Genomic DNA, 13,570 nt, shown 5'->3' with positions numbered 1-13,570 from the left:
AATATTCATCTGAATTTACTAGTCATTAATTTCAGAGGGCAGCAGACTTTTTCTGTAAAAGGCCAATGGTAAATATTTTCAAATTTTCAGACCATATGGTCTCTGTCCCAACTACTCTACTCTGCCTTTGTACTAGAGACAACACAAAAGCAGTCAGAGACACACCTAAACAAAGGGGCATGGTTGTGTGACAATAAAACTTGATTTACAGAAATAGGCAGGAGGCTGGGTTTGGCCCACAGACTGTAGTTTGCCAACTTGTGATTAATTTCATTTTCTTTCAAAGTAGACTGTTAGCTCCATGGAAGAAGAGCTGTCTTGCACACTGTCATGGTACCTAGGACATATACATACAATCCCTCACTCATGGATGGCCGTGTCCACTTGGTTCACTCCACACCGTTACTTGTGTCTCCATCCCCCGACAGGATTCCATATAAATGAACACGCTCAACATCACAAAGAAGGTGTTTACGATTTATTGAGCCCTTTCTATGTACTAAACATTAAGCTTTATACATTTCATGCGTTATGTCATTTAATCCTCACAGTGATCGTTAGAGCCATTGGTATTGCCATTTTCTAGATATGGAAAATCAGCTCCAGCAAGCTTAAGGATCTTGATCAAGATCACACAAGTCAGTGCAGGGGCTTACTCAAATCCCTATCCTAACGTCAAACATCTGACATCTACTCTCACATCAATGGTGCCTGATAACTTAGATAAGAATCCCACAACTGTTGGATTATTGTGAGTTTTAAATGAGATAATGTATAAAGGGTTTAGCCCAGAGATCCCAGTAAATGTTAGTTATAAGGTACCTTATCTTGCTTAATTTTCTCAAAGTAGTTGAGAGCATATTGGTGCTATTATTACTCCTAATTTACATTTAGTCCTAATTTAAGGCCCTAATTTAAAGTTTTATTAGTCCTAATTTACATTAAGGAATGTGAGGCTCAAAGAATTTAAGACATTTGTTCAGGTTCACATAGCCAAGCATACTGGAATTTGAATTTAGATTTTTTGCTTCGACTTTCTACTCAATGAGATGCTGTAAGAGAACAGATAAAGCAACAAGGAAATTCAAAAGAAGGGGAGATTACTGAAGGCCTCAAGAAGGAAGCATTTTAAGGAACAGATAGAATGTGGACAAGCAGAAATTTGGGGCAGTGGGGAGGGGTAGAAGGGTGGAGACCAGAAAGAAGTGTTCCAAGTTCAGAAAACTTTGGTCAAAGTGTCAGACAGGAAAGCAGAGGACCCCACAGAAGAGCCCAGCATACAGGGGTGGGAAAGCCGGACACCAGCCTGGATGAGGACCCCAGGAAAGGGCATAAGGAAGAAGGGAAATGGTTCTAGAAAACTCCAGGCACACTGACATTTAAGAGGAAGAGGAATGCCAAAGTATGTGGAGAGGAAGTGGTGAGCAATGGAGGGAGAAAACCAGAAGCATGGGTTCTAGTGAAAGCCCGGGAGAAACTCCCCTGGGAAGGTCCAATCAGATGAGCACAGGCAACATAGGAGTCCCTGGTGACCTCAGCAGCTGCTACATCCATAATATCAAAGATATAGACACAGAATAGAGTAATTCTACTGTAGTGTGAGTAGTTTTTTTTCCAAGAAGCTGCGACTGAATGAGTAGCTGGAGTAGCCTGTGGAATGAATGGGTACAGGGATTGTTGTAGGAGACGGCAGAGCATTAAGGATGCTTATTGACTAAGGACAATAGGTTTTTTCACTTGCCCAAAACACGTTGTAATAATTTGAATATGATCCCTCCCCAAATCATTTTTATTTTAGTCCCTGCCCATCTACCTAGAAAGTCTAACCTGCTTCATGTGGAAGTGGGTCCTAATCTGGCACTCCTAGCCCCCTCCCCCTCACATTGGGATCCTTACTTCAGAGAGAAGAAAGTGGGACATCAGCATTGAGAACACATGGGCAAGGGGGAGGCAGAGTGGTGGGCAGAGAACCGGGAACAGGAAGGGCTGGAGAAACAAGGGAAGATGTTACAAATGAGAAGGGGTGGTCCGACCGACCACCTGGGCCAGAACTGCAATGAGGATGAGAACTGACAACAGGTGCCACCTATCTCTACCTTGCATGTACTCAGCTTTTAGGCAGAGGTAGGAAATAGAAAACGAACCAATGAACAGGTGTTTGTTGCCCTGCACAATGAAAAGCTGTTGGCATAAGAGAAGGAAGAGGTCAAATCCTTGCCCACAGAGGGTATACGATCCTGATACTCCTTTATACCCGGGGACAGTGGACATGTTCCTGCTTTGTGCACGTGGTCCTTATACACCTAAGTAATGAAGAGCCAAGACTAATAAGGTCTGGATTTGGAGTTGAGGCTAGATGAAAATCCTAAGGAAAAATGAACAGAAGAAAGAACCACTTGGCACGGCACTGCCACCTTGAATTTAGCTACCTAATTTCTCTGTAATTCAGAAACAACATTTTAGTGCCTGATTTAACAGGGCTAGTTTATAGCTAGTAATTTATTCATTGTCTGGTCTTCTTGAAAAGTGGCATAGGTTTGAGATAATGAGAACAGCATACGTCACCTTGTGCTCTTTCTACCTGTGTTCTATCTTTAGTCTCAGGTGTTCATTTGACCGAGTCAGTGTAATGTCTAATTTTACTTAGATGACTGAGGGTAATTTCTGGATTAGGGTTAAGGAGTACAGATAAGAGTATGAAAAAATTATAGTGTCTATCCCAACATTGTCTTTTTCTACCTCTTCCCCCGAAAGACACTGAATTCTTTTTTCTTTCTGGGATGGGTTTGTTTATTCACCCAACCAAGATCACAGGGGACGTTTTTCATTGCTACATCTGGAAAAGTGCCAACACTGAGTCATGCATGCTTACTTTAGAAATGATATCTAGCCTGGATTAAGAAGCAGTAAACTTCTATACAATTTTTAAAATGAAGCACATCTAGCTACGAAAAAACAGAATAATGTTTAAGAGTAAAGAATCAAATTGAATTTGTACTTTAAAAAAAATCAGCCTCAACAGAGAGTCATTTGTTCTGTAGGATAACAGCAACTTGTTCTTGTTGGTTAAGAGATGTACAAACTTTGCCATTTAAGCCTGATTCCTTTTGGCCACCTATGAAGCCAGGATCTTATACGCACCTGGAGCTAGGGAAGGGAAAGAAAGAATCCAGCCAAGGGCCCTCCCATGAGAGGTACATGAATCCCTTAAAATAACACACACTTCTTTAGCCTTCTTAAGACCGCCTGTTTCACCCATTGCTCAACTAACCATTTTCTCAACTTTACCCCATTGTTGTCACATACATTGAGAAGAAAAGCAAGAAACTATTATATTCTAGCACTTAATGTTTATCTTTTGAAACAAGACCCACTGCCACCGGGAGATGCTGGAAAACAAAGAGTTAAAGTGAAAGCCCGCACTTGCTCATTCCTGACTGAGGGGGCAGGGGGAGAGTGAAGGGGGCCGGGAGAGAGGGCTCACTCCCTTCTTTACCTTGGGTTTGAGGCTGTCAGCATCTCTCTGAGCCTTCAACCATCCCAGAAGATAATGGAGTCATGAGCCCTGGTCCTCCAGCCTGACATAGAAGTACAGTCAAGTGTCGCTCTACCCATCTTTACTCACACACCCTCCATTCAACATCTACCAGATCTACTCAACCCAGTGTGATACCCTCTTGCTTTGAGCTCTTGTAATACCTTGTAATTTCTTTTGTGCATTTTCTGTCATTGTGGTGTGGTGGTTAAGAGCTTGAGTTCTGCAAGCTGACTCCATAGGTTCTAATCCAGACTCAACCACTAACTAGACATGTGAATTCTGAAAAATAACTGAACTTCTCTGAATCTGTTTCTTAATCTGCAAAAGGGAAATAATAGTACCTGCTGCATAGGGTTGAGGATTAAATGATATGTATGTATAAAGTGCTCAGCACAGTGTCTAGCACATACAAAACACTAACTAAATTGCAGCCAGCAGGAGGAGGAGTACAGGATTTGTATTGTTGCTTGTGTCCCGGTCTTAATTTCTTTACTAGGGAGTAAATGCCTCGAAAGCAATAGTTGGCTTTGCTCATAACATACATCCTAGCCCAGTGCTCTACTGTCTCGCTACTCCAAGTGTGGTCTGCAGTCACCTGGGAGCTTGTCTACATGCTGAATCTCACAGCCTACCCTGGACCTGTGGAATCAGTATCTGCAGTTTAACAAGGTCCGCAGGTGACACAAACATACACATCAACATTTGAGAAACACTGCACTGGGTTCATTGAATTCAGTTGCTGAAGCTGATATTTTAATTCCGGTGTTTCCCACTAGGATAACAGAGGCTTAATTCTGTCGAATCAATACTGCCATTTGATAACTGTCATTTATTTGTAAGGATCCTTTATACCAGTGGCTATCAAAGTGGGGTCCCTGGACCAGCAGCATCAGATTCAATTCGGAACTTGTTAGAAATGCAAATTGTCAGGTGATTCTAATGCGTCCTACAGCTTGAGAACCACAGCTTTAGAACATTGGGAAGCTACCAGAAGTACCACATTAATAATGTGCATCTCCTTCCTGCCTTATTTCATTTCTTCTGTTCCATCTCTTAAAGAGACAAGTGTAAAGTACTGAGTTTCCTCTCCATGTTTGCCTGCTATTTTCTGATGTATGGAAAACACAGCCTATTTGACTTATCTGTAGTACTTGTGTTTTGTTTTGTTTTTGTTAATTTTATTCGTTTTTTGAATAGGTGATAGATGCACATGGTATAAAATTCCCAAGGTACAAGTGTTTACGGTGAAAAGTAAGTCTCCCTCCTTGTCCTCACTCCAGTAATATAGCTGCCATCTCCAAAGGCAATCACTGAACTTTCATTGCACACATTTATTGAGCACCTACTCTGTGCCAGGCACTGTTCTTGGCACTGGATATGGCACAAACAGACAAACCTCTGCCTTCATGCAGCTTACATTTTGGTTGCCAATTTCTTGTAGTATTTTTTCAATTGCATAGCATATTGCAGTGGTTAAAAGTAGGGCCCTGCAGTCAAACCAACTGATTTTGAATGCAATTTTCCCCATATTCTAAATGATCTTGGGTTATTTGCTCCACCACTGTGAACTGGGTTTTCTTTATCTTGAAATGGAGATAACAAATCTATTTTATAAGGTTGTAAGAATAACATGAGACAATACTTATAAAGTACCAAACAGTGCCGAGAACAGAGTAAATGCTCAATAAATTCTGATGTTGATTATAATGATGTGATCTCATTCTACTATTCTATAATGTAGACTAGAAATGGTTAAAGGATTTATTTTCTCAATAGTTTTCATTTCCTCTCTTTGCTATGCAATGATCAAAAAAAATCACTTTTTTCAGAACAAGGACAGTGAATTTAAGTCTTCAAAATTCTGATCGTTAACTGCTTGTCTGTAACACTATTTGCTGAGTTCTATTCAGAAATCAACTCTTAATAAATCAGTAGAGTATAGAGACTATGTTCCTTTTTATTCTTTATAATCTAGCATTTTTTTAAATCCCATGTAATTTGAAGGTTTTTCTACCATTAATTCATTTTTTTACTATTGTTCATAGTTTTGTGCTATTAACGTCATACTTTATAATGTTACAAAATACATTCCTTGGGGAGATTATTTCATAGCAGAGGAAGTAAGCACTTTGAGCAGCGTTTTTGACAATGTAATTTGGTATAGTTACTTTAAGGAACTTTCTTCATGATTCCAGTCTCCAGCCTTATGGGAAAACAACTTTCAACCCCTGGAAAAGCAACAAAAATATTCTTTGGTGATGATCTTAAGGTGGAAAACGTTAGAAAAAAATTACATACAAAAATGAAAAAAAGAGAGAGAAGAAAAGAACTCCCAGGGCATGAAAACACTTTTAAATGTTAGGCCAAGAACTGTTTCCTTTATTCAGCATAAAAAGGATCGTTAGAGGGCAAAGATTGCAAGGAAGGTGGATTACGGATATTCCACCAGGTACTGACGCCGGACCATTGACTTGGAATCTAATAAGGAATGAGGGCACACCTATTTGACCAACCACAGTCCTGATAATCATTTAATATAGTCTCTTTCTTTGTCTTCTTTGTTCCTGATTCTATTTTGTATTCTTTCCTGGTAGACAAAGTGTATGGATCTTTGAAAGGTTGATTGCGGTACAGAAAACCTCTTCTCTTAACCTAGTCATGTTAGGAGGACTAGAAAGAGGGATAAGCTGGGAAATTGAAGTGAAATGCTTCTGAATGGCTTTTATTATTTGTTTAATGGTGAGATCAAGGTAGATTTGCGGTGTTTTGTGTCCTTTTTTAAGCATTTTCCAGCCTCTGGTATTTTATTGTCAGAAATGGAATAACAATAAGTGCTCATAATTTTGACAGGCATAAAGTCAATACTAAATTGATGAGGCTCCTCTAGTAGCAGTTACTCCTACACTTCTCCTGGACTTTGTCTACGCTAATCATATAACACACTACAGAGCTAGCTCTAATTTATTAGGGATGCATTAGGCAACCAGTGTGTGACCTCTTTGGCTTACCTTTGGACCTTGTCATTTCTCATTCTTCTCTGTTTCTACTACTTATTACAGTGTATCAACCCATATCTTAAACTCAGTGGTTTAATTTATCATTATCTCCCATGGTTGTGTGAATTAACTGGGCTCAGCTGGGTTCTTGCGATCTTTCATGAGATTGCAGTCAGATAGCAGCTAAGGCAGGAGTAACACGGTGGGATGTTCAACATGGTGTCTTCATTCAAAGGTCTGTGGCCTCAGCTAGGACGGCTGGAACAGCTGAGGGCTGACTAGGCATCTCTCTCTCTCCATGCTGCCTCTCCATATGGCTACTTGAGCTTCTTTACAGCATGGCGGTCTCATGATAGTCAGATTTCTTACATTGGGATTGGCTTCCCCCAACAAGTTTTCCAAGAGACTCACGTAGAAACTGCACAGTTTCTTTGAATTCAAACTCAGAAGTCATGCAAAATCACTTCCCCTGCATTTTGTTGTTCAAAAATCAAGCCAGCCCAGATTCAAGGAAGGGTACTACACAAGGACACCAATAGAAGGAGACATGGTTCATTGGAGAGGGCATCTTTAAACACTCACTGCCACTTCCTCTTTGCCAGAAAATAGTCAAATTTATGTATAACACCACTGTTATACTCCTGTGCCAAACACTTCTAGGAAACATAAATCCACACAAGTACTTCTTAGAAAGTGAAAATTTGTGGTTCTTATATATATATATATATACACACACACTAAATATATCTGATATCGTGTGAGTGTTGTCCACTAATAGAATTAACTTTGTTGGCTTATACACACTTGTATCTGTTGATCAGAAGCTGCCATTAATCAAAATATTATTGGATTATATAATGAATTAGAAGCAGTTAATAAGTCACTCAGTACAATTCATCTCCTTCCTTTCTAATCTTTGGTACAGTAGTGTGTTGTACTATCCAATAATTATAGAATATTTTGTTTATTGAAAGCAGAGTGAGTTATATTTTGTGTATTGAAAGGAGAGTGAGTTTTGTTGTTATTATTCATTTCATTCATTCAATCAACAAATATTTGTTGAGTACCCATTATGAGCCAGGCCCAGTGTTAGGCAATGGAGAGCAGGGACAATTTGCTGCTATGGTTGGATTTTGCCCTTACCAGTATCAGTAGTAGCAATTTAAATGCTAACTATATAAGTTCATGCATTCAGATGCCTGGGCACTAGAGAAAGCTGTGTTACAGAACATTACTAACAGTTAGTGCTGATTAGGTCCTTATTTTATGCATTATTTTATTTAACGCCCCCAGGAGGTCTTAGGATAGAGGCAGAGTTATTATCCCAATTTTGTAGAGGTTGAAACTGTGACCACAGTGACTCAGAGTAAACAGCATTCCAAAGGTCACCTAATTAGTCAATGGTGGAGCTTGGGCTGGAATCCAGAGCACCTATGATGCAAACGGCATTCAAATAATACACTGGCCTCTATTTCTAAATTCCATGCCTTTTAAGAAATGATTTCACCATTCTAAAATGTAAATGCATAATTACTTAATATCATAGAGCTATTTTAATTAATCTTTGGCCAAATGTGTTGACAGCTCCCACCCCGACCCCAGTTCCGGGGTTCTTTTGGTTTCACGGTGACCATTTCTGAAGTCTAAGAAGGATGGGTAAAGAATAGAAGCTTAATTTTACTGAAATTTTACTGTCTAACAGTTATCAAGCTTGATGAGACAAAAGGGTGCTAAGTTGCTGTGGCACGTAGATGGAAAAAAAGCAAAACCACCAACCTCTTTAATAAAAGTAATCATGAATTCCAAAAGTATTTATGGAGCACTTAGAATATGCCAGGCCCAGGAGAATTTGGTTCCTATTCGAGAAGATCTCACCATCCAGTGGGAGAGACTAAGTAGATGTTTTTACTGGCAGTACACTCTGAGAAGGGAAGCCCACCGGAGGGACACCTAACTTAAGATGGTGGGTAGAAGGAGGGGAGGAGTTCTAGAAAGAGTCAAAGATTTGAGAAATTACTCAGGTGAAGAAGAGGGGGAAAGGTCCATCGAGAGTGCACCTTTAGGTTCAAGTCGAAAGAGTGTCAGGACTTGTAGTGACTGAACTAATTCTGTACAGCAGAAGGGTAGGATGCATGTGGAGGAGTGGCCAGAGAGAGGCTGGACAAGAAGTCAAGGGGCAGGAACATCTCATTGCAGTCCTTGTCAGGAAGTTTGAATGAGTGACAGTCACTGAATAAGACTTTGCTAGGTATTTTGGATTTTAAGTGCAGACATGGAAAACAGATTAACATTCAGACATTTTCTCCATTTTAACCATGACTTCCCCTCTTTACAGAGTTGGAAATCATTCTTTCACTATTTTGCAATATGTACCAGACATTCTAAATGGCTTCCCTTCCATGTCTGCCTATTTACAATGTTGATTACAGCCAGGCTGATCAAATTAAAGCACCACGTGTCATATCGTCTTAATATTAGATGAGTCACTTATTTATTCATTTATTTATGCATTTATCCAAGAAAAACAAATCTGTCCCCCACTTCATCAGTTCTACAGATTCAGATTTCTGTATGTTTAGGTGACAGAGAGATGCACTCTCATGAAAACAGTGCTGCAACCACTGACTTCAGCCAGCCAGTTTCAAAACGCTTTACTTACTTTCTAGCTTAATTCTCTAGCTATTCTGAGAAAAAGCAATTAAAATTGCCTCTCCAGTGTACCCAGATGGAGGATGCAGAAGTCCCACTAGTTTTTTCCTCCACTGCCAACATCAACAGGGTGGAGCAGCTGAGAAGGGAGAATTGGAGTCCCAGGGAAGGGAAACAATGTCACAGCAAAGTGACAGAAACGCCTCCTCACTGCGCTGCCTCCTTCCCGTGGCAGCACAGACCTGTCCAGCCACCCCCAGCTCCCCGTGGGCTTCACTCTCTCCAGGGACCTCTCAAGGAGGGAGAACCAGTTATTTCCTTTGAGTGTGTTAAAGAGTTGAAAGAACTTGTGCCAAAAAATAAAGCGGAGCATCCATTGCTTTTTCCAGCTTGTCTCACTTCCGCTCCTTTCCTCAAACTCTTGATAAAAAGCCGCGGTGACTAGTGTATTCTCATGTGCTTCTTGGAGAGTTAGGCGGATCACGGCTGCTTCCCTCTGCCCTACAGTTTCACAACCTCAACTCAAGGGCAGGCCCTCCCTCTTTTTTTTTTTTTTTTTTTTTCCCCTCCTTCCACCTGACAGAGACCATAAATAACCGAGGCTCCTGGTGTTCCCAGCTGAGAACAAAGTTAAAGTTTGCCCGGAGCTCCCTGCCACTCCCTGCCGAGGCCACTTCTTTGTTTTCTTCTCCTGTTTTCTCGGTACCTGGGTTGGCCGTTTCTTCATTCATGTCGGAGAGGGGTCGTCCCCTAATTAAATGCAGCGCCTCGCTCGCTCGCTTGCCCTGGGTTTAAGGCTGGCTCGGTTACCCGGTTAGGCACCGAGCGCGCTGGTATCAAATTACCGAAAGTCTACACCGGAGCAGTCCTCATATTTACATACAAATAACTCAAGGGCTTGCATTTATGTCACCATTGGGTCCTGCTAGAGGCTTGCCAGAGGAGTTTGTAATCCAATCAGAAGGAGCTTTAAAAGGATGTCTGCGGAGTGATCAAAAGAATCTTAATCTCAATTTAAATGTAGTAAGGTTTTGTTCTTTTTTGGGGTCTGAAATATTTGAAAATCTTTGAACTCCGATGAGTAGGAAAAGATGTGTAATCCCTCACTTGCTTGCGAGGAGACGAAGATGCTAAGCGGAGCTCGGCTGCAGTGGTGGTGAAGACGGTGGATACGAGCCAGGAGTGGTTTGTTTGAGCGGATTTGGAGGTAGATTCGAAATCACTGCTTAAGGAATTCCTGGAAACATCAGGAACACATTTGATCAGCCCAGCCTGGTGGAAATGGCTTTACCACAGAGTAAGATCTTTCTTTAAGCTGTGCTCGGTGTGTGCTGTTTTTGTCTCATATGCAATGAATGTGCAAATAGCCCAGATGTGAATAGTTACTTAAAATAATTTCTTGGTACTGGGTAGCAGTAGAAAGTTGATCTGTTTGGTTTTTACGTTTGCAAAAACAGTCGTTGACAGTGTATTTTTAGACTTGATTGGTAGTTTAAAAGCTGAGCTCTTGTGGTTTCCTGAGTTTAAATGAATGGAAATTATAAACGGTGCTGAATGAAGGATTGGAAAATATAGCTGGAGCAGCTGAATCACTTACCTTTGAGAAAACATAACATACACGCTTTTGAAATCTCTCAGCCAGCCAAGCTCTTGTCCAGAAAGAGAATGAGAGTCATAAAAAGGAGACAGTGTTTGCCTGTTTGTGGAAGGAACTTTTCCACAGCCTGTACTACATTTTGAGAAGGATGAGAAACGTCCCAGAGGGCAAAAGGCATCTGAAAAACCTGCCCTGTCAGTCTCGGAATGTGGTTTTTCCGTGTGAGGTCACATTGTACACACATAGCTAGTAAAAGCATTTTACGTAATTAACTCTTTGTATTGATGGTCAAAGAGCAATTTATGTAGTCCTCCCTTCCAACTTCTGAGGCCCACGTTTGATCTCTGTAGAAGGAAGAGCTGTTTTCCACGCAGGGTTCAAGCCCTGGGGCCGCTGGACTGAGTTGTGAATTTCATTATGTGGAGAAACAGTTCAAAATTGATGTGTTTCAAGGTTCCCCAATTGAGCAGAGTTGAGATGAAATAATTTGCTAGCTTCTTACATAAGCCCCAAACTGAAATCCTGTGTGCAAGAAGACCATTTAAAAGGTCTCTTCCCTTCCTACGTATAATTTCCAGAACCATAAGGAAGAGGTGGCTCTTATCTTGCCATCCATGTCCATTCAAACCAGCTGCCTCATCGTGGTGAGGCAAGGAAAACTGTAACTGACATCAAAGATCCACCTTACCAGTCAGCGGGACTTGACGAGGATGGAGGAGATAGGGGAAATGTTTTAAAATCGGTACTTAACACCAGGAGCTCTTTCTGCTACTTCAATTCACTCTTGAAATTATGAACTAACCTCTGCCTATACTCTTTCCTTCTAAACGGCACTTACAAATATTATCCAGGGGATCAGGGAAGATGAATATGAGAAATTGGGTGATTTGCTGATGACCCAAGGAGCGGTTTTCTCCACAGCAGACACATTTTCAAAGGAAATCTTCTGATTTTGGCTTGCTTTGTACATCCGCAGGTGAAGATGCAATGACAGGGGACACTGACAAATATCTTGGGCCACAGGACCTTAAGGAGCTGGGCGATGATTCTCTGCCCGCAGAGGGCTACATGGGCTTCAGTCTTGGGGCCCGTTCTGCCAGGTATTTTATTGTTGCTGTTTTATCATAGTTAATTTAAAACAACCATGATTTGTCATAAACCCAAATCATTTTCATTTTTCACGTTATCCCAGAATGTGCTCTTTGGGTTAGGAAGTGAATTTGGTGAAATGTTCTTAACTCCAGGGTACACGCTCTGCTTTTTGCTGTCGTGGTTCTCAGTCCTTAATTTTATGTGATTGAACATGTCAACCATTTGTCATTTTTTTTTCCCACCTTGCAGTCATGCTTCAAGCGTAGTAACAAAAGAGCTCACTGACAGAACTGGGAGAACAGTCTGGGTTACGCGTTTCAAAATTAGATTTTGTTCTATATTGAAAGAAAAATCTTATTTTCCAATAAGTGAGAAATACTTGTGTTGATGGTTCACTCTTCTCTCTTTGTTACTGAAAGAGTAATTCATGATTGAGACTTAAAGCAAGCATTCTTGGGAAAAAATTACAGAATGTTTATTAGAATTGTCTACCACGTGTTTGAGCTTCTAAAACTATGCTGTAGTGGACAGGAGACATATTAGGGGTGTAACAGCGACTTAGCAAAAGTCACAGACAGGTATGGTGGCAAATTCAGTCCTTAGAGCTGAAGCGTAAAACTTGTGTACGTGGAAAACCTTAGCTCAAACTTACCTCACAGTGGTTGAAAGGAACAGGACCTTGTCCAGAATTTGGGGACCTCTTTTCCCTAGTTAGATTAACAGCATGTTTACTGACAGTCAAGTTATTTTAAAGCTAATAATTAAACCTTCTCAGCCAGAACCCTGGGGACATTTTCCTATAGTTTAAAGATCTGTTGTAAAAAGTTTCATTGTCTAATAGTAAATGGCACTTCCCACAAAGTAAACCTCAGAGTTTATTCCCAGTGTCGGTGGTGTGGCCAGGTTAGATACTGAATTGATTTTTCTTCAAGTTAGTCTTTTTTTAACAGGATTTGGAACCTCATGTAACTTAGTAGAATTTTTGCTTTATAAATATCTTTATAAAAGGTGTTAAAATCTGATTGTAGCGGGTGTCATTAATAAGAACGGGGAAAAATAACTAAAAATATGCAATATTTCAGGTACTCACAGATAGTAAGTTACAACTGAAAATATGCAGAATCTTAAAAGATGTCAAGGGAAAATTCTATTTAGAGATTTAATAGCTTTTGTAATCCAATAACTAGCAGCCTTCTCTTCCTTGGATAATATATAAAAGATACATTTTGTAAATCAATCATTTGTATATAGAAAATTATAGCAGCTGACATCCAGTGAAACATGAAGCCGGAATATTGCCTCTAAATTTTTTCTCAAGACAATTCTAAGCTTCCACACTTCTAATTTTGATTGCACTGTTATCATTTGTTGCTATATATGTAACTCATTTTTTTTACATTGGCAATGCATGTTATGCTCAGAGGCAAATATAAAAGAAAATCTATAAAGTGAATATATTTTTAAAATATTGTAAGAGTATCACAAAGTATAATATTCTGAGTGTAACATTTAAAAAGGAATACATTAAATGTGTAACTCATTCAACCATAACATTTTTTTCTTTTTTCCCTGTCTGATTCTTTTGCTTTCTACTTCTCCTGTTTTTTTCTAAAAATACTTTAAAATAGTCCCAAGATCAGGTAAGAAGATATGGCACTTTTATGGTGTTTCTCTGCCCTTCCCTGAGTCATTGTCTCA

At 40.1% G+C, this 13,570-nt stretch overlaps 1 protein-coding gene across 50 annotated transcripts in view; it reads left to right on the top strand.

Moving 5' to 3' along the window:
* ANK3 (ankyrin 3) overlaps positions 1–13,570 on the top strand; it is a 628,477-nt gene that overhangs the window by 516,136 nt on the left and 98,771 nt on the right. For 29 of the 50 annotated variants that reach the window (XM_070562893.1, XM_070562763.1, XM_070562704.1 and 26 more), the window contains one exon: positions 11,757–11,880. In XM_070562893.1, coding sequence (XP_070418994.1) covers positions 11,757–11,880 — 124 coding nt within the window. Of the gene's footprint in view, positions 1–4,735; positions 4,790–11,756; positions 11,881–13,570 lie in introns of all 50 variants that reach the window. The other 21 variants (XM_070562793.1, XM_070562721.1, XM_070562664.1 and 18 more) reach the window with 1 other exon arrangement.

This window comes from Equus przewalskii, chromosome 1 (assembly GCF_037783145.1).
Source record: "Equus przewalskii isolate Varuska chromosome 1, EquPr2, whole genome shotgun sequence".
In the NCBI taxonomy this organism is placed as follows: domain Eukaryota; kingdom Metazoa; phylum Chordata; class Mammalia; order Perissodactyla; family Equidae; genus Equus; species Equus przewalskii.
Note: the sequence above shows the minus strand (reverse complement) of the source record. Positions and strands in the feature narration are given on the sequence as shown.